The sequence below is a fragment of the Boleophthalmus pectinirostris genome, unplaced genomic scaffold (assembly GCF_026225935.1).
Source record: "Boleophthalmus pectinirostris isolate CB_2022bp ecotype Guang Dong unplaced genomic scaffold, ASM2622593v1 HiC_scaffold_2, whole genome shotgun sequence".
Lineage (NCBI taxonomy): Eukaryota > Metazoa > Chordata > Actinopteri > Gobiiformes > Gobiidae > Boleophthalmus > Boleophthalmus pectinirostris.
Window position 1 is genome coordinate 26,751,776 of NW_026571152.1, and position 22,567 is coordinate 26,774,342.

The 22,567-nt window shown below is 38.9% G+C and overlaps 1 protein-coding gene and 1 long non-coding RNA gene across 2 annotated transcripts; one reads left to right on the forward strand and one right to left on the reverse strand.

The window, feature by feature from the left end:
* Positions 1–2,098: 2,098 nt before the first annotated feature.
* calb2a (calbindin 2a) lies at positions 2,099–16,369 on the forward strand. The gene is made up of 11 exons (XM_020935178.2): positions 2,099–2,267; positions 7,374–7,450; positions 7,752–7,841; positions 8,637–8,717; positions 10,795–10,851; positions 12,679–12,756; positions 13,453–13,508; positions 13,643–13,682; positions 13,764–13,817; positions 15,486–15,557; positions 15,805–16,369. The coding sequence occupies exons 1-11, from the start codon at positions 2,174–2,176 to the stop codon at positions 15,919–15,921; spliced, it is 816 nt and encodes a 271-aa protein (XP_020790837.1). The 5' UTR covers positions 2,099–2,173; the 3' UTR covers positions 15,922–16,369.
* Positions 6,413–22,553, reverse strand: LOC129409473 (uncharacterized). The gene is made up of 3 exons (XR_008632424.1): positions 22,424–22,553; positions 20,941–21,112; positions 6,413–7,457 (listed from the first exon to the last, which is right to left on the reverse strand). It is a non-coding gene; the product is annotated as an uncharacterized LOC129409473 (long non-coding RNA).
* Positions 22,554–22,567: the final 14 nt, after the last annotated feature.

Below are 22,567 nucleotides of genomic sequence, written 5' to 3' on the forward strand. Positions count from 1 at the left end.
AATGACTAACAGACCTGATATCATGTACTGTCATGTAGTGCTCGGTGGGGCTGTAGTTAGCGAATGTGTGTAGTACAAGCAGGAGGAGAAGGGTTTGGTAGACCGTCTCTGCTGACATTCACACGCTGTTCCCAGAGAGAGAGCTGCCAGCAGTGTGTCAGCACTCTAGCAGCAGCGCCACGGAGGGTAAATCTGGAAAATTACTGCCCCACCTCTGTGTAGATGGGAGAGATATGTTCAACAGTGTATTAAGATGAACAGGATACTGGCTTATCCATATCAGTGGTTTTTAAAAATCTTTTTAAACTGCACAAATGGTCTGTTTTCTCTTTCAGGGGTTGCCACTGAAAATGACTGCTTCCCAGTGTGCTGATGTGCACAACACTCAAATGGGCTAGTGGCAAAGGGGGTATAGACATGAGTTTCCACAAACATTCTTAGCCAAGTTTATAGAATACAAAGTGCACTTCAAATCACCACATTATCCTTTTAAACACTAAAGTTACGTTAGTGGTCATAATCAGAGGTGTAGTACAATATTTTGGGCTCACCTCGTGGAGCACCCACTTTACATGTTCTGTGTATGATGCACACTGCAGACTTTGTGCCCCTTCCTGCTCTGGACCCTGGGTAAATGAGTATTCTTTACCCCCTCCCATGACGGCCTGCAGAATGTCTGTCTTGTGCAGTTGTTCACTCGGTTAATGTACACTAACTGTCATGGCTGAAGAGGACACACATACTCTACTGTATAGGGCAGAGCTGTGCCCTCTCCCATCATGCTTCAGTGTTACCTGAGAAGTGGTTCTCTGAGCATGACTCAGATGCAGTTGGCTGACTTGTATTTGTCCTCTGTGCCCTGGTCTCAGAGGAGGCTGACACACTGCACTTCACCAGGGAGAACACACCCTAAAGTGCCCACGCGTTACTACAGTTTATTATTGCACTAGCTCTGTTTGGTATACCAGCTGCTGACACAGCAATCTCCTCACACTGTAGTAATGGAAACCTATGCATTCCTGGCATCAAATTTATGCCAGAAGGATGTGAATAAAGTCCCTTTAAAGATGGATGGCTAAAGAGGAAGCACACAATGATAATAAACACTACATCAGTAACACAACTGCTGTGACTTTGTGCACTCCAAACATAGATTGAGCTGATATACATCATATGAGTGTTACATATTCGATTAAAGCACATACATTTTTCACCAATTCTCAGTAATTGAAAACCATGTGCTCAGCCACCGTTGGAAGACACTGCTGATGTTTTTCTAACTGCTTGAAATAGCAGAAGACCAATATACGTCATAATGTTGTACACATCAGAGGCCTATAAACCAATAATAACTCATAATGAAATCATTACCAGACAAGAACAAAACATATTGTCTGTATTATGATTGGAAGATACTTCTGAACAAGGCAAAATAAAAAAGGAAAATTCAAAGAACCAGAAATACCTTAGTGTGTGATGGCATTACAACTGAAGGATAGGCTACTTGCTCCTCATGCTTGGGCTTGTGGGAAATGCTAGTTGAGTTGCTGGCCCAGCATGCAGCATTTAAAGATTGGCACTAACAAAATCACATAGCTATTAATGTGTATTGAAAAGAGCCTACAGATTTGAATCTACTGCAAGATTGAACACACGTCTTTTATTTTCTTCCACATGCACGTGAAAGATCAGAATCCACAGAGAGTGCCTCTGCAAATGTTTGATCTACGACAAACCCACTACACAGACTTCTGCCTTTCTACAAATGGATGTTAATGGTCATGTCATTATGTGATTAAGTAGCTTTCTCAGTCACTGCATGCGCCGAATCTCCACACACAACACATGTTGACCAAGATGCAGCACTGATGATGTAACAATAAGAGAACTGCATCCACTCCCAGGGTCCACTGCAGTGCCCAAGATGTCCTATCACACCAGCACATCACACACACATACTTGTACGGGACGCTGACTCAGATGGACCTCCTCGATGGCAGAGCGCCGCCAGTGGCAGCGTAGCCGCATTACGGCTCGTGCGCGTGGGTTTAAAAGGCGCCGTGGAGCGCGCCGGTGCCACAGTGTGTTGAGGGGTGTGTTTTGAGCGCAGTGAGACTCCGCTAAAAGTTGGGATTTCGCGTTGAGTGACCCGCAGCATCCTTCCGGCAGCATCATGGCAAACAAAGCACAGCAGCCTCCTCACCTGCACCTGGCCGAGGTCACTGCGTCCCAGTTCCTCGACATCTGGAAACACTTTGACGCCGACGGTAAGAGTAACTATTCAGCAAGAAAAGTTTGACTGCTGCCATTTGAATGATATTACAGGCAACTCTTATACACTTTCATTTTACATTGGCATAAATGGCAAATAGATTGGGAAAAAAACATTAAAGGGTAAGCTAAACCACAGGCTTAGAAATCTGGACTATACAATGAATGAAATGTCATAATGTAAACCTACTTTTGACATTTTTCATTATTATTATTATTTTCCATAACTACGAGCCATTTTTTACAAACACTATTTTTATATCTTTGTTGTGTTTTGCATTTTAGTGTATGAAAGCTTCGTCAAAGAGGTCAAGAAAAAAAATCTGTCAATTCTTGTATAACGCCTAAGTAGGACGTTTCTAAAATGAATATTTGATGCGGACCACTCCCGACAACGCGCGTGCATTAGTGCGTTTTGAACTTTTATTTCCCGCGTTGAGTGACTGGGAGCTCTTTCTCAATGTGATGATTTTACGAACCCTGCAGCTTTGCAATTAAGTTAGACCTACACGTGATAGTCCTGGCAATTCATTTGAAAATCCACATTTACGCACTGTACTGGCAAATCATATTCACATTCACATCATCATCATTAGGGGAGGAGGAGGAGGGGTATTGATTAAAATGGTGTTATTTTATCAATCAATTAAGAGATTTCATTAGTGCTGTGTTCTGGGCTGAGCGATCCCATAATCAGTGGATCTCGCGCAGTGAGTGGCGGTGAATGACTGCAGCGTCTATTGATATTCGTTTGCAATCAAAGGAGCTTTCAACATCTGCAGCCTGTCAAGTGGTGCCTCTCTCACAGCAGGGCACACGGCCGGCCAGAGGAATAGATTTCTGTGCAGAATTAGTCCATTAGTGCAAACCCACTATACCTAACTGACTGGATTTCACTGAAAGGAACACAAGTGGAGATCAACTTTCTCAGTTGTCTTTAATACTCAATATTGCTTTGGGATACCTGTATGATATTGCACAAACATTGGGGCTATCTTTTAAATAATTATGCAGTGTGATGGTGATGAGATGAGTTTTAGGTGATTACAAAATTCCCAGGAGAGCTCAGTTTTGGCAACCACCAAGCAATTTTTTCATTATCATTTATCAAGTACTGACTATTTTAATGTTGGTTCATTTGCTTTTATTTGTTATGAAAACTGCTGTGTCTGGGAATTTGTAATGAAAACTGCTGTGATCTGGAATAGTCTACTTTCACCATAAATTAAGTTTCACAAAACTCCCAAAACGCAAATGTTAATCAGTCTTTTTTTTTTAACTTGTATTAGAATATTTCAGCAAACTTAAAAGTTTAAGTGTTGTCTTCAGGGATGTAAGAATATAATCAGCAAACTTCAATCTGAAAAGGTTAACCTAAAACTAATTAGCAATCTCATTTAGTATGCTACACAATCAGTCAGACTGCTTCATCAATGGTGAGCTCAATTCTCCATTTAAATTCTGCAGTGTAATCATTAATATGTCAAAGTTGTATTGCAGTCAACTTCCCAAGGTGTCTGTAATGCCACACCAGCCAAGATGTGGAGTACATGTACGTTCCACCTATTTGCACACAATGCCCTCTGGGAATTCCTCTTATGTGTGTTTTCTGATGCTGAATCTATTCCACAGAGAAATCAAGCAGGAATGATGAGCGGAGAAGGCTGTGAGAAAGAATAATATGCACCACCACAGTTGTTATCGCCTTTTACAGTTTGCAATTCTGTTGTGTTTTACATACATGCTTTTACATATTGTGGGCAGGGCCACTTTGCAAATCAAATTTAATCATCAAATTTGACTGGTGAATTTGATTTGTACTCCTATAGTGTTCATTACTGGGAGTGTCCTAGGCTTGGGAAGAGCTGGAGAACAGGGCTATATGCTGAAAATGAATAAACATGTTGAGTTGTGGGTAAAAATACTCATGAGGTATTGCACCCAGTCTGATGAAACCCTGTATTCCCCGGTTGGCTCAGAACCAAATCTCATCTGGATTGCATCTTTCACAGCTCCCTGCACATTGTGTCCCTCTCATCTCTCTTCTTTTATGTCGGCACATACAGACCGCTTTGTACCTCTCAATCAAAAAATAATAAAAAAATTATATATATAATTTTATGGCTAATTATAGCTCATTCACATTCTATCCACTATTACCTGGCTCTGGATGGAAATCAGTGCCCTAGACTTGTGTGCCCTCAATGCAGAATATTTGAATAGGCTGTTTTGAAAGGCAAATGTAAATAGGTTTTAAACACTTTGTTAAACATACTAGCCAACGTACAGATGTTGATTCTTAAACTGTGTGACTTTCCTGTCCTAAAATGCATGATCTGTTTTTTGAGCCACTTGTGCCGCTGTGCATGCCTTAAGTGCTGTGTTGCTACGACTAAAAGAGACTAAAAGAAAGTGGCATTTGATGACTCATAACTTAAACTAAAACTATACAGTGCTTAAACATCAAAAACTATACAGTACTTAAATATCAAAATTACAACAATCAGCCTGTCATTTTGGTTCCTTTAAGCAAATAAACAAAAATTACCAAATTCATTCATTTCCTCAAGAAAACACTATACGTTTTCCAGTTTCGCTACATATTGTGTAACATTGTGTAAACAAATAGTACCTAAATGTTCATTCACTTTTGCTTTAACAAAACAGAGATGATAAGATTATGCTTTTCTAGTAACAAATTAAGGCCTATATAGGATCCTTCCAGCAGATCTCAGCAGTATTTTCCATATATCACTTTATCACATTTTTACTGTATATGTGATTACAAGCCAAAAACTCTCCAGGCAGCTATAATATGGCCCAAGCCTGGATGAAGAGGGTTTCATCAGCTTGAGTATTTGGCTTAAAAACAAATGACTAAGTAAATCTTTAATGAAGTGGACTCTATGAGGGAGTAGTAAAACATACCAGAGTAGATTAGAATCTGACCACATTCTTCTGAAAATATGACTTTATACAAATCACTTTCATTTCATAATGTAGGAGTATTTTCACCTACATCTTACATGCATTTGAATATTGCTTACAGTTTTTTTTTTGTCAGGCTCGGGGCTGGCATAGCTACTTTAGTTAGACAGCGTAAAGTCTCAATATTCAGTTGAAAGGAGCACTGTGTCACTTTTTGATGGAGGGTCTGCCACCTTCCTTGTGTTCATGGAGATGTTTTTGCTTTGCCTGGAATGTTCCATGGTGTGACATTCAATATATCCATCTAGCATTTATTCACTACAGGTGTTTCTATTGCTCAAATTATTTCAATATTTACAATAATTCAACTGTGAATGGGGCGACTTTCCAAAGATCTGAATAATAATGTAGTGTAGTGCAGTAACCTGCTTGTCTCCCTCCTGATAGATAGGTTTAATCTATACTGTAGAACACTCTAGACAAAGCAATAACATGTCCATGAAGAAAAGCAGGTGGTGGACTCTACTAGAAATGTTATGCAGTGCACCTTTAATATTGCAGTTACAATTAATATACTATATAACAGCATAATGCAATGAGTATTTTGCCCAACCCTGTGTGGGATAAACATATTTGCTTTCACATCTGTCTCAGAACAGCCCAGCAGATGCTCCTTACTGCACAAACATAATGGAACACCACACCCACTGGCACATCCATTGAACTATTTGACAACACCCATGCATAATATATTCATAAATCTATTTTTATTGTCATTTTATGCCATTTGCCTTGTAGTTAATCACATCTCACTCTGTTTAATTATCAAGCAGGCCATTTCTCTGCAGAGTGCTAAATGTCAATAAGGCCCACAGGAGAGAGCGGGGCTTGATGCACTGTCCCGCACACAGTACCACTTCCACACACAAATATATCCATAGATAGACCAAAGCTGCTGATAGAGAGACGGGGGGAGAGAAGGAGGAGAGGGACAAAGATGACAAGAGAAGACAGCATGCGAGTTGAGGAAGTGGGATGCCATGATAATCTTAGTTAGTGTTTAATGAGCCAGTTCTGCCTTCCAGGGTTCTATTGAAGCAGTAGTCACATCGTTTGGAGCCATCTGTCCGGCCCGATGAGTTGTGCGGGCTGATGGGAAATTGGCACTGCTTCACAAAGTACCTGTGTAGAGCGGCTTCTCTCATTTGTCCCCTGAATAAGCAGTGTCAGGGCAGTGGATCACTGCTAGGAACATTAAGGCTCCACAGGAACTTTAGAGCAAGGGCAAACCAAGCTGCAGATAAGTATTAGAGGCGTCAAGAGAATTGGGATTTATTTAGTATGTGCCCAATATGCAAAGACAGTGGGTAGCAATACAGTAAACAAATTGACTCCTGTATGGTACTGTATTTTCTTAAGAGCTTAAGAAATGCATTGAGTGAGCTTATTCAATTGTTAAAGTGCAGTGCAGTCTTAGTGGAACGATCTAGATGGCCATTATGTGACAAAGGCATTAATTTGAAGTTAATGAACAAGCTAATGGGCATGGAAAGAGAGTCCCAACACCAGAAGAAATAAAATCATACATCTATATAATTGTGTTCATGGGTTATCATTTGAATGAAGATTTTCAATTATTCCACACCATAAAAAAAAACTCCAATAATGGGATCATGCCTTAAGTCAGGATAAAAGCAGGTCAGAGGGTGCTACCCAGACACACCAGACCGCCATGTTTTTACAGAAGCTCAGGAGAAGTTAAAATTTTAAACAACGCTTTGTCAAATGAATGGATATTTACCTTATTCTGCCCCACTTACTGAAATATCTTCTTTTTCCTAAACCACCACTGTTGCCTTTTATTTTAGTTTCCTTCAGAATATGGGAATGTGACATCACCTTCCCTGCTAAAAAAAAAAAAAGAAACAGTTTTTTTATATCTAACCTCCTGCAGTTCTTTAGTAGTGATCAGTTTCCATTGCACCAATCAATAGTTGGATCTATTAGTACAGGGGGAGGAAGACAGTTACTGGTAAAAGGCTCATGTTTGGATCAATACAATGTCAAGCTTCGATGCGGGTGTGACTTCATGAGCACATGAGTTGTATGCATGTCAGCAGTATTAAAGAAAGGCAATGATATGTGTTATCATCTCACGGTGCTCTGTGTTCCAGGTAATGGCTACATTGAAGGCAAGGAACTGGAGAACTTCTTCAGGGAGCTGGAGATTGCACGGAGAGGGGCAGGAGTGGTAAGTCCTGGAATAGAAAATGTATCTACATCAAATTAACAAGTAAATGAACATATTTCTGTCCAAAATATTATTAGAGTGAAATGGGCATAACAGTATTGTGTGACTAAAAAAGCCAAATCATAATGGATGTTGGATAAAGGCTGGTTTGGCCACATTAGCCTCATTTTTACATTAGCCCAAGTTTGTTTCTGGATGTATCTCTGATATAAACAGCACATTAACAATTATGTCACATAAAAACTATCAAACTTGTATATGAGTGGGCAACACAAGATCTCAAACTGGACTTCTTCTGCAGGACCCTACAAACCCCACCTTCAGAGAAAAGATGAAGGAGTTCATGCAGAAGTTCGACAAGAACAAAGATGGACGCATTGAGATGTCAGAGGTCAGTATCCCTGTTCACATCTGTGCTACTTTGTAGTGTACATGCCTTTCAGATTCATGTATAAAGGCAACATCTTGAAGATCTTGAGGCTTTTTACCTTTCAAATGATAAAATATTTTGTTTTAAATTTTTAATTGCTATGCCAGCTGTCCTAATTTTTCATCATTAGTAGTATATTTAGTCATTCAGGCTCATTTCTATATTCTATATTGAAGTTCAACATAAATTAGAAAGAAAAAACATCTTAGTCCTATGATAAAACTAACGATTGTTCCGCAACCATTGTAATTACTGCAGAAAAGTAAGAATTTCATGGGGTCTATGTAACTATACAGGGTCAGTGATTTCCTTAGAGTATTTTTGGCTTTGTACATGTTGATTTTAACTACAAGTTAACAGAAAACCCACAGCAGGAGGAGTATGTGAAGCATGAGGTCTATATTTTGCGAGGAGAGAAAAATCAAAGAACTGACAAAATGTGAGACCAAAGTCAATACTCCAGTCGATTACATAAATGCAGCCTTTATGAAACTCTCCAGAGTCAATTTTGGGCGCAATTTCCCACCATTTTTATTGTTCTTTTGCCTGAGATCTTCAAAGACATTAATTTGCTACAAACTCAAATCGCCCACAATGACTTAAAACTGTAACTTTTCTGAGGTTATGTCGCTATATTATTCATGCATAATAAGTTCGAGGCACTAAAGACAAAAAGCTCTCCCAGTTTTTATCTCTCCGTTGCCGCCATCTTGTGTATTCTCACCGCTTCCATTTGCCTGTCACTTGTCTCCACAGCTGGCCCAGATTCTGCCCACTGAAGAGAACTTCCTGCTCTGCTTCAGACAGTTTGTCAGCTCCAGTGCTGAGTTCATGGCGGTAAGAATGCAATGATGAGCCAAAGTAATATTGAGAGGCCATGAGCTGCCTGAGAAATGTTTTGTTTGATCAAAGTAATGTTCTTGTATGCATAGTAAGATTAGAGTAAGCATGCTTCATTTGAGGGCCCATATTACGCTATCTTCTGATCTCTGTTATAATGTCGTTTCCTCATCACAAACATTCCTGGAGTTGTGTTTTGTTTCATTCACACATATTATAACAAATCCTGCATATTAGGCGGAGTTCTTCTCTCCAAAAGAAAACACCTTGTTCTACCTTGTGATGTCATGTAGCAAAACAGGAAGCGCTCCACTGTGTTTTTAAACTCTATGCACCCTCACTAAAATCATTTGGATCATTTCAGCCCTGGAATTGCCTATCTCTACTGAACTAAAGGTGAAAGGTAGCTGTTAACTTGAAATTTACCACTTCATAGCATTAGAAGGTACAGAGTATTTTGAGCTTTGGAGATGTAGACAGACTAATAATAAAGGGTTATTCAAACAAAGCACAACTCCAGGTATGTTTTTGACATTATAACATGGCTTAAAGCTCACAAGAGTCAATTTTGCTTAAGAGAGGCACTTTAACTTAAGGAAACAGCAAAAAAGTTTCCCTCCAAATAGAAGTATTCCATACAAAGCAATATCAGCGCAGTTTGTGGCAGAACTTTGAATTTCCTGTCACATTCCAAACACGAAAAAGTCCAAACACGACCTGCTACTACCGCTGAATAGTAGTTAATATCAAAGACATGTAAACCATCCCACGTAAACACTTTCTGAGTTTATATTTTGTTTTAATGACTTCATTGGTTAAAAAAATGACAAAAAAATACTACAGTCACACTTACATTTTATCCAGAAACATTCTATATACAAAACTCTGTGATTCAAAACATCATCATGACAGCATTATAATGGTATATCTACACTGTAATCCCTTTAACCAAGAACTATACACTGTGACAGGCATCACATTGTAGTAGATTCAAGATTGACAGCGTGACAAGTTGCTGCAAAAGTCAAAAATTGCGTGTGACAAGTCTTCAGAACCTTAACAATAACAGAGTACGAGATTAATCCAACACCAGTTTATGTGCAGGCTACAGACATCTGGCTCAAATAGAAAAGAATGTCAGTGCACATTCCAATATGCACTGACAAAATAAGTCTATTTATCATGGGGCTTTTGGGCAACACACACAAACAAGCACAACAAGCAGTGACGCGACGGCAATATTGTACACCCGCTATTCTCTCACAACAGCTTATCCAGATGAAAATGTTGAATGAGGTTGTAACTAACTTTAGCACAGTGTCCTTTAATAATGAATGGTAGAATAGGCATAAGAAAAAGCCCAGAGCAGAGAGACTGTTACAAGCGATGAAAGCTACAAGCTGGGAGGGAGTCATTTATTTCACTAAATACCTCACAAAGATAAGGAAAATGGCAGATTTCATGTTAGATGTGCTCCAACAGTCTAACGCTGACAATTAGAAACCAATTACGCCCCTGGGCTGTGGCTGTCGCTGTCACTGTGGTGTAAGGATGAAGGAGAGAGAGATAGTGGGGAAGAGGAGCGAAAGAAGGGTGCTTTGGAGTAAGCAGAAACACAGCAGTGGTAGATTAAATTGTGATGGGCTGTTAAAAGTCACAGAGAGTCTGATAACATAGATTAATCGGTCATTGTTTCAAGGGCTGGTTGGGTTGGCGGCTTGTTGGGGAGGAAAGGTTTTTGAAAGGGTTAGAATGAGGAAGCTTCTATTTCCAGAGTCATATATAATGAATAACAACCTAGCTACTCTCTACAGAAGGATTGGTGGAGGGGGTTGGGGTAGTGGGGGCATCCATCTTTGATAAGGAGCCCTCCTTTGGACAGAGACAGCTGTGAGATTAAAACATTAAAATGACTTCCACTGGTGTGTGCAAACCAGTGTGCAGTGGTGAACCTGGTCATTGTGGTTAAGCAAGACAATTGTTTCAGGGGAAAAATCCATTAATGTACTGTATCAATAGAAGAAGGGAGAATTCACTGGGTTTAACCTTTCGCTTTCTTTTCTTCCTTTTACAGGCATGGAGGCGGTATGATACAGATCGCAGTGGTTACATTGAGGCAAATGAATTGAAGGTAAGGATATAACACTTAAAAATAAAAATAATACTTGGATTTAAATATGATAGATTATATGCTGGTTCTTGGCAATTTGATTTGTGCAAAGTTTAATAAAGCATGATTAAAATGCCTGTTTTGTTTGCTGTTAACTTACACTCATTTATTTGTTCTTTTTTCCATCACTTTACAAAACAACAGCATGACAACCCGTGAATGTATCATTTTAATCACATTGCTTTAGGCTGTTTCATTTTGTAATAGTTTGTGTGATGCAATTCTCCTCATTGTAATCAGCATACTCTGGTGTGTCGCTATTGATTGTTTTGTTCACATGTTCATTTGACATTTCATTATATTACATTATGTTAATCATCTTCTACTTGTTAAATTGCTCTGTATCAATAAAAAGAAGAAAGAATGCATTATGCTCGGGTACTGAATGCTTATCCTGCAGATTCCCCCAGCAGAAAACTCTGTCCAGAGAAACTCAACAAGTACTTCACTATTTTCACAATATCTAATAACTCTACTATATATATCAATCTGGACACTTTTTCCCTTATGCAGTACATAGCAAGCAGATAAAATGTCGCATGGTATAAACATTTCATTTAACTTGCATCGTAATAAACATGGTTCTGGCTTTGAACTAGTGCCCTGCGTCACACTCCCCAGTGATGGAGTGTTTTTTACAGTGGTGGTCTCAGGTCCCCAAAGCATTGAAAAGTGCACGAATGCCCTCCACTTCCTCTGATTTTAGGAGGATTGTGACCATACAGCCATGTTAAAGGTGCAGTCATTACGCCTCATGCCCTTATTAAGCTGCTCAGGTTGTTATGGGACCACATCGGTTTCCGCTCGGAGAGGTGCAGAGGAGAATAACTCAGGTGTGTCTGTGGCAGAGCTCTGGAAAGCTGCACCTGAGGAGACGGGCAGCAGACGAGCTGCACTGTGACCAACTCAGAGATGTCATTAGGATATGGGGCTCCAGAGAGATGTACAATCAAGGGGATAGGCTGGATTTCAGAGTTGGCAAATGGGCCTATTCATATTTTGAAGGCTTCAATGTCATAATACAGGATACACTTCATAATCCGATGACAAGTTAATACCAATCAACAGAAATGCACCTCTGAGAGTCATAAAGAATCCTACAAATCTCTCTTTCATTTGATGCTCACTTGAGTGTGCATTTACAGGTGATAAGCAACCACCTACCCACACATAGACCCCATAGGACCGGTTCATCATCATCATCATCATTCTATTTGACTGTAATCATGAAACAAGTAAAATCCATGTTACATAGTCACGTAATATATTACAATTGAGTAAAAGTTATAGGTACATTTAGCGCAGATCAAATGTGGCACATTTTACTTTAGTGGGTCATTACAGCAAACCATCTGTCGACCTGCTAGTTGTTTTCAAATAAATGTGGCTTTTAAATCAGATGCCCGTCTTGACACAACTATTTAACCAGACCTGAATTTAATAACTAGCATTTGTGTTACTAGATGTAGCTCACTAAAGTTTATTAACTGGTAGTTATGTTGAAGTTTCATAATAATAATAATTAACTTAAGGTCCTGACTGGTAAAGGACCATGGTCTGTTGTTTGCAGATCCAGTTCATTTGTTTTCCTATAAAGAGCATGAATAGATAAACCTCTAAATGTTGCGTAATGTTATGCTTCAACTGGAATCTGCCAGAAAATTAGGAGATTAAGTCCAGCAGAATGGCTTGTGAAATGACAAAATGTGCTTTTGGCAATAAGGAAGAACAAAGACTGAAAAGGCTCATGTCCTGATTTGTCCCTCACACAGTACTCTCTCTCCTCAGGGCTTCCTCTCGGACCTGCTGCAGAAGGCCAACAGACACTATGATGACCAGAAGCTCCAGGAGTACACACAGACTATTGTAAGCACCACACTCAAGCATGTCACAGGAGTGTAATATAAAGAGTTTTCCACAGTGTTGGTGCCTGGGTCAGCTCAGTGACCCCTCATGCTCTTCACTGTTCACTGCTCAGATGTGGTCACAGCTGCGGCTCACTCCTACAGCCCCAGAAAAAAAACTGGCTTGAGCCAAAATGAGTTCTTCTTTAAGATTCACTTGATTTCCACTGCAAGGGTTTTCTGTGCTACAATGCAGATGTTTAACCTACTTTTCTTTTAGACAAGCTGACTTGAGAGTTACAGCTGATACAAGCTATGAATGTGTGTGGCAAGTGTACGTTACGATTTGGTAACAGAAGAGTTCATTTGCAAAAGCCAGTGCCATTTGAAAAAGTAATCTATTTTACTGCTACAAAAATAAATTCCATTCCTTCTTGATAAAATCCACTATAAATAATTGCCATCGCTAATATCTATGGAAGATGGTAACAAAAAAAAAAAAAAAAAAAAAACACAGAAAAAATGAAATATTTGTTTTTGTTATTGAACCTTTCAAATTGAATACAGAAACACGACGATCACTATGCTGCAATATTTTTTTTTGTGTTTAGTTTAGTTTTTTTTTTCTCTCACTATCTAAATAAATCCCCTCATTTTACAATGTAAAACTGACCAAAGTTTTCCACATTTTGTTCCTGTCTTTCTGTTCCTGTCGTAGCTGAAGATGTTTGATCTGAATGGAGATGGGAAGTTGGGCCTGTCGGAGATGGCAAGGTAACACTGTTCTCTTTTGAAATGCTTCAGTGAATTTTGAGCTCCATTTTATGTCCACTGATGCAACATGGCTATGCTTTTCTCTCTCTCTCTCTCTCTCTCTCTCTCTCTTTCTCTCTCTCTCTCTCTCTCAGGCTGCTCCCAGTTCAGGAGAATTTCCTGCTCAAATTCCAGGTAAAGCCCCAGCTGCAGAATCTAACAGCTAGTTCTAAAAAGTGTCCCATGTGGCCATTAATTTCTACTTTAATTTTACAGGGCGTGAAGTTGACTGCTGAGCAATTCAATGCCATTTTCAATTATTATGACAAGGTAGGTCTTCCGTGTTACACACAAAAATGAAATAGCTAAAAATACCAGGTTCAGTACAATTTATAAGATTTAAAGGATTACTCCCAAATCTCTCTCTACATAATAAAAACAATAACATAATCCGAGGTCAGCAACACACCTTCTCATTTATAAAAGCTTAGTTCAGTAGTGATTATTTAGGGCTAAGAGTCAAAAAATTATTAATCCGTACAATAGAAGTGATGGCATTGCATAGAGGGAGAATTGTGGTACACTGGAGGTAGCCTATGGTTGTTTCCGTGACTCTGTGTAATGAATATACAAATTTCCTGTTTTGTATAGGCGCTCTAGGGAAATGACAGGAGCTCGCACACCTGTCCCTTTGTAAACAGCCCTAAGTAGTTTGCAGCCGCTCATTATTAAATAGCATTGTTATTATTCCACATTAGCAGGGTTTAGCACTGACTGAAGAAAAACATATGGACAGAAATTCTCCACTAATTTACACCTGCCAAGATATTTTTACTTTTTATTTTATACTTGGCTATATGTGAAACACTTTTGGCAAATGACCATTACTTGTAGCTTACAGACATGTAGGCTGCATCTGTCACCTTCTTGTTTCAGTCATTCCACAGATTGATATTAAACAGATCTACCTTACATACAACCAAAAAACAAGCATTCTACCTGGAAGCGAGGTTGCTTCTCCACAGATTTGACCTGTACCTTGTCCCGGTTTGGTCTCCATGAGGATAGACATGTTTAATGCCATACTGTGAAATATTTCAGACAAAGCAATAACATTTCCATGGAGAAAAGCAGGTGCCAGACCCTACACCAGAAAAGTTATACAGTGCACGTTTAACCACGTAAAGCACATTAAAGTTGCAAGTGATCATTACATTTCTGGGCTATAAGCTTTTAAAAATATCTAATTTATTTGAGGCTTTCGTTGTCTGACCCAAATGCATGATATGGTATTCGAAGCAAAGTTTTATATTTCAACATTTGATACTACCCATGCTCTATAGTGAAAATGATATTTGTGGTTTGTGAAGTGCTGCATTCATTTTGTATTCACAGCTTGCACAACATAGAACGGGGCGTGTATGCGTCTATAATGATGAGTTTTGTCATTTTGTTCAAGGCTAAAAAAGTACAAAGCTCACAGGACCAGAGGGCAAACTGTGTACAGCCTTGAAAATGTTTGAATACAACATGGTGCAGGGATTTGGGGAGATTGGCTCATAATGTCCCCGTCTCCGGACTGAAAAAACTGCACAGACTTGTTTCATCCTAAAAAGGAAAACAAATAGAGCCTCACTTTATTTCAGAGATCTGGGACAATCGAGAGGAGCTTTGTTCAAAATAAAACTGGCAAGCATCTCAACACAGTGGTTATCTGGAGACTGGGCCTAGATGAAGATATTTTTGTGCCAACTGCTGATGGAGCATCTCCAATGAGCTGGACTTGTTTTATGGCCCAGACCCTAACCACTATCTGGAGACCATTGATCTATTAATTAGCAAAGTAGCTCCACATGGAATCTTTCCTTTTGTGAATGAGGAGGGTTTATCATCCACTACCACTATGGCCACTAGGGAAATGCCATCACTTACTGACTAAAGTTTAGTTTGGCAATTTACTTTAAATAAAAAAGAAGTCATTTGACTTTTTTGTTACAGGATGGGAATGGCTACATCGATGAGCAGGAGCTGGAGGCTTTGCTACGAGACCTATATCAGACAAACAACAAGGTGAGTTAAGGTGAAGTGCTGTTTAAATGCAGCGCGTGTTGTTAAGTATTGATTGTAAAAAAAGAAGTCTTACTTTGACTTTGGAATACTTAGCACTTAATAATAGTGTTTTCTGGAAGCCTATTCCATTGGTTTATTGGTAAATATCCCTGTTGCTAGACTGTAGAATTCCTTCCTCTTTTATTTCCTCATTATGGCTAAAGGTGTACGCAAAATCACTACCTCTGACCTGTCCTGATATATACAGGAGGTGGATGCCAAGAACCTGACAGGCTACAAGCAGAGCATCATGGCCCTGTCTGACGGGGGGAAGCTGTACCGCAGTGAGCTCGAGATCGTCCTGTGCAGGGAGCCCATGGTGTGACTCTTCTCTGTCTTCTTGCAAATCCTCATTTTTTTCTCTGCCTGCCCAGCCCTGCCCTGCCCTCCTAAAACCACCTCCAGCAGCCTGGAAACATAAACCAGGTGCATGTGCCAAGCACACTCTGCTCCTCTGACCTAGTGTCCCTGACATAATATGAAGGAATGAAAAATGCACTATGAGCACACTGCAGCTCATCCCCACTTCACTTTCAATTATCAAACCATGAGCGGTTAAATACTCCTACTTCCTGTTGACCCCTGGGCCGTCAGTGGTTTGCCTGGCTCGCAATTTCTACCATAAGCCCCTCATTCCACAGAATTGACCTTTGAACCCTGACCTCTTAACCTGGCTTCATTCAGTCCCCTTGCTCTTGCATTAGCTACCATAAAATATAGTCAAGAGAAACTGCAAAACTGTGTTTGAATTTATCTTATTTATTATAACTGAGTTTTACACCTATATCATTTACATGTTTGTTTTTGGCTGATTCTGTCAGTTGAAATCATAATAAAGTCTTATGATAAAATCTGTTTACTGAGTAGTCTTAATTTTAAGATAACTATGATAGCATTGCCAGATTTATTTAAAATACATTTTACACTGTTTGAAGGTTCTAGTTCTTCCTGAAGACTGGATTTTTAATTAATTTAATTTATTTTGGCATTATTAACAATTGGCAGCTAGCGCCATATTACCATCCACATGAAAACAACATATTTATCTTCTGAAGGCTTTAGTAAAGAATGTTAACAGGTTTTCTTCCTCATATTTCCCTTTTAAACTTGAGATGGCTGAATTTACAAGAGTATGGGTGATTGTATAACAACCAGGGAAAGATGAAGAAAAGGGGCCAGATAAGGGGAGCTCTTGGCTCATAGACCTTGTTTATTCCTGACATGCTGATTGCATATTGTGCGCTGCTCTGTGGCAGATCAGAGTAATAGTGGCTGCTTTGCCTTGGCACAGGCTTCGACAGCTTCATTTGCAGCTTGATGTCTTTTTCCCAGTTGCATAATGGAAATGACAGCAGAAACAAGTGGAATGATATTGCTGATGCAGCACTGTGAGGCATAGCCTGTGTGTGAAATGAGCCACTGCTCTCTTATTCACAGTGTGTGGATACAGCTGCATATCACAAAGGCTACTCTAAATATAATACATTTGAACTGAATCATGTTTCCCATCTTATGATAATTCAGTCATGCCACTTACACTAGGGAAATACCATGTCACAAAGCTAGAGGGGATCAGTATGATATAACGTCTGTGTATTATACTAAATAAACCATGGTTCAGTGGGAGAAACAAAAGCAGTAAATATCTTAAAGGGGCTAGTTTCAGACTGGATATTTGTTCCCCTTAACTCTATACTGTAAAAGTATACAGTGTGAACATTACCCTAAAGTGGGGTGGGCATTACTCCAAGAAATTAACGTTGATATATTATTTTTCTTTATTATCCCCAAGACCATGTTGAGACAGTATTGCATTGATCCAAAATGTGCTGTCAAGTACAAATATACCCTTCTTTGAAAGATTACAGTAGTGTTTCCCAGTGAGATATTAACCAGGAGGTACTCGGAATGAATAAGTACATGAATAAAAATGTAATGAGTAAAACTGCTACAGTTCATGTCCTCTTGAACATTTAAGACAATTTTGGACATCTGTATCATTAAAACAGGGAAATATCATTGTAATAATTTAAAAATATATGACTATAGTAAACAGATTTATTTGAATACTACCCAAGTTAAGAAGTACTTGGAGTGTGAGATAAAATAACTTGGAGGGTACTCAAGACAAAATGGATCTTCCCAACATTGTTTGATTACACTACACAATTAGTTTGTTTTCAAATTTTTCAGTCTTGTCCTGCTACAACAGGTCAGTGTTTTCAATAAAGATAAGAAGAAACTCCCAAAATATTGTTATGAGTTGGATCCGGACATTTTGTTTCTGCTGAGACAGTTGGACAGGACATGATACATCTAGTAGAGCCCTTGTAATTGAGTTGACATGCTTTTAAAGGGATCTGAATAATACAACACACGCGCACACACACACACAAACACACACACGCGCACACACACAAACACACACGCGCGCGCACACACACAGACTCACTCACTGTGGAGCTGGTGCAAACTCGCATCAATTAATCAAAAGCAACACAATCTTCCAATGGCATGCAGGTGCACTGGGAAAACAAGGGGATCCCTGAATGGGAGAAAGAAGAAGTTCTGTGACTTGTGGTGAGTTCACACTGATGCTTGAAGAGCATCTCTATAAAAAGCAAACTTTTATAGCTAGATCTTTATGCGTCGTACTAATATAGCTATGTCATTTGCTGTGTATTGTCAATTTGTGAGACCTGCCGACAAAAAAATTGAAGATATTTTTCATTGTCAGTACAAGTTGGCACACGCATATCCTATTTTAAGAGTGTCCTTGCTGCATTACAAATACCAGGGTGCTTATATCCTTTGTTAAGTGCAATACAACATAGCAACCTGCATTCCCCCATCTAGCCCTGACAATGTTGGATCTTTAATTACTGTTTAGTCGAGTAGAGAGATGACTCAGCAGCCATCATAGTCAGGCCCTCAAACAGAGCGTTGAGAGAAGTAAACGCGTTGATGTGGGGAACAATTTCTAAAGGCACAACTTCATTTAAAGTGGGATGTAGATCGATTTCTGGATGAAAAACATCTAATTAAAGATTTGCTGAGCGCATGGGTTATATGTCTGGACAAACGCTGGTGGGAATAGTGGTCATGCTGATCAGTATGTCACTCAGAATTATGGGAATATGGTTTAAGACCATTTTTATGAATATAGTATTTGGTCATTTTTATTGCTAGTTATGTCATATGCAACGTCCTGTCCTAAACATGAATATACTAAATAATGTAAATCAAAGCAATTATTTAAGTCCAGTATAATCCAGATGAATTTAAGGCTGCTTTAATAATACTATTTCAATACACTGTATAATTTTTGTACAGATTGAAAACTGTATCTGTATGCATTTCTCATATCTTTGCCTATTAGACTCAGATGGTCAGACCAGTGAAATGTGCAGTCTTACACTTAATAAACTCTTATCTAAAAATGGTATATGGGACGTAAACATGGTAAACAATTATGCAGCAGTTATTAATATTTTATTTGCTACAGTTACAAATGTGTAATCTACAGAAGCTACAGAGAGGTCAGAGTGGGACCAAGAGCAGGACATTCAAGACAAACCAATAACAAGCAATTGGCACACATACACCACTATAAAAGTTACATAGTGCATCTGTAATAGTATAGATGTAACAACTTTGAATTGTTTCTTTATTGTGTCTGTCCATATAAAAAGGCTGTCTATGTGTAATAGTTTGAGTGGTCATGACTTTTTATGTCATGTGTTGTATGAGAAAGAAAAGCATCTAGAATAACATGAGGATGCTAATGTGATGAGCTCATAATATCTGCTGATGTAGCATACTCCACAGAGCATACAAACAGCCATAATTTATTCATTGACGAAAAGAACCCTGCTCATTTATTGATGCATTTTATAAATATAGCTGACATAAATTAAATAAGTGATGATGAAGATGAGAAATGGATGCCTCAGCCCACATTCTGGTGCATGCCTTGCTAACAATGAACCCTAAACAAGAATAGACAGTGTAATCCCTCATTCATCCAGGAGTGGTCCAAAGTACAGAAGGTTTGAGTGTAGTCATCCAGACGCTGTTTTTGCAATGAAGACATTTCAGCTCCAATCCAGAACCCATTTTCAATTGATAGTATTGGTTTGAGACCCAAGGATTTATACTACACTGAGAAGACCTGCCCCCTAAGAGAGCAGTGTTTTGCTGAAGGACACAATGACAGAACGTTGCCCAAGCAGGAACACTATTCCCCTGTTCTATGGGCTGGGGACCACTGCTCTATCTACAGAGCCACTGCCGTCCCTGCGTGCCAAATATCATCAGCAAGTAATGAACATCATCACCTGTATGGAATTATACAATTTTTCCACATCATAATCAAGTAGTTATCAAAATTATGACTTGAATTCACTTGACCTCATTTTAGATGTTTTTCTTACAGTCATTTTATTCATGTGTCTGTTCTGTCCAATCACTCATGAATACCCTTAGGAAAGTGACATAGAATTTCATCCTGTATCAAAGCAGCTCTCAACACCATCTAGAGGTGCAAATTGATATGACAACCAACTGACATCTTCATCACAGGTTAATAAACCATGACATATTGGCTAATTATATTAATCTAGATGCACAAATTAGCAAGACTCAAGTGGGGTTGGTGCAAGATAGTGTTACATTTTTAGATGATGAGGTTTTTGTATTTTTAAGCTTAAATTCAGTCCAGTGTCTTTTTTACAAACACTCAATGTCAACAATCTAACATTACTTTTCGGCAAATAGCTGCAAATTCATGATAGCATGCACACAAGAAAGACGGTTAGTGATTCTATAATTTCTCAGTAAGTCCCTATGGCCCACTAATGTTTATTCCATACCACAAAGTAGAAATAGCCCAGGAAGGACATTTGAAAGGGGATCCTTTGGGGAACATGGGAAAGGAAGAAGTTCATATGATGATCAATATTTCCATTTCAAGTTGCAGATAAAGCTTCGATTTGAGTAAATAATTGTGTTGGATTTCAGTAGCTGCATTAATGCAATTAGCAGTTAGCTGTAATCACAATTTGTTACAAAGTGCGCCACATTCTTGCCCTCACTCTTCTGTTGCAAAAATTACTTGTATAGACATCTGTAGTGCTGTAGTGGTAAAATTGGAGTTCTCTCTCCCTCTGCTCAGACACAATTTGTGATCCAAGACACCTTTTTTTTTTTCTTTTTTTGTGCACAATGGATCTTATGCCGAGGCTTGCCAGTCTGTATTATATTGTTCCTAACCCATAATTTACCCAGCATGGTGTGTGCCAACGTAAGTCTCCCAGTACATCACAGAAACCAGAAATGAACTGACCTGGAGCTGAAGGTGAGTATCTGCTTCTCTCCAGCTCCAAAAGCTTTAAAAGATTTCTGGACTGTGGAGATTGCCAGAAGAACCATCTGTGTGCTGGGGCCGCATTAGCTCCGTCAGCTGTGCAGCCTCCTCTCTCTGCACCTTCTTCTAAGCTTTAATATGTGGTAATACACTGAAAGCAAAAGCACACTTCCTGTGAAACTCATTATCATTAAATAGAACGTATATTTATTACAATCATTTAATTTTGTATTGTAGTGTTATAGATTGACAAATGAAACTGTGAGAAGCAGCCGCTTCACTGTTGTCATGGTAGAAGGAAATTTTTCACCAAACCAAGTAGTTTGGGCTAGGTAATTTCTTATATGACTGTGGATGCATGACCATCCTCCACTTCCCTTTGGCTCTCTGGACCCTGGAGCTGATCGATAAGACAAGATTGATAGAGACTTGTGTTCTGCAAGCAGCAGCAAGCAAGTTTTAACTTTTTTACACAAAGACTCTCCAAAAGAGCTACAACATCTACAATGTTTTCCCTATAAAGAAACCAGGTGACTGAAATAAATTCAGATAAACTAGCCATAACTGAGACACAAATAAAAGACTTTCTCTACAGAAAGAAGAGGAATGGTATAAACTGTTCATGCTGTGAATATTGTCAGTGTTGTTTGAATATTGATCTGTAAATGTCATGTAAATATCTTTTATTTGTGTAAATCTGTTAATGGTTCATAATGCACATGTGAGATTAAAGACGTACCTTTCCTCTTCTCACAACTGTTTAACTTAGATAATTGATTATACTGGATTGGTAATATTTCTCAACATTTGTTAGGTGGTGCCCCAAAACTCTACTTCTAGTCAAAGCCAAACACTCACAAAGGCCACGTGAGTCCTGCTTAGTACTCTCAATTCCAATCAATTACCCCCTTTAATACTACAACAGTATTATATGTGTTTGTACCCTTTTCAATGGGTTGGCAAAGGAGAAATCAATTTATTAACTGGACAAAGTTTATTTTGGTTGAAAATGTTTTGCAGCTCATCCAAGATGTTTCTTCAGTTCTCTTCAGAGAAAGTTTTCAACAAAATAAACTTTGTTCATTTGACAAATTGAATTTCCCCTTTGCCTCTCTGGACGACCGAGGGATTTTACAGTATTTCTGGGGACATTTCATTGGTTTAAATTAATTTTAGGAGACTGATCCTAATCTTAACCATATAGTTACTACTTCCCTGCCTAACCTTAAACTCAAACTAAACTAAACTATGTGCGTCTTACAAATGTTTATCACCACAAATAAACAAGGGTAACTTCTTAATCAAGTCACACTACCAACCTTAAAAACTTAAAGGTGTACTGCGAAACTAATGTATAATGTACTAATGTTGGCCAACTGTTTAATCTGCAATTCTCGACAGAACTGCATTAAATTTATCAAGTGGGCATTATGCATTTATTTGTTTTATTGTTCATAAATACCTTCATGTATTTATTGGTCCTTCGCCTGAAAAGCCATGTCGTGTACCTTTGCGTTTGCGATTAGGATTAGCCTCCACGTGTGACCTACATAGCCTCCTCCCAGTCCCAGCCTCACGTGAGAAGTAGGTCATTGTTTTGTTCATT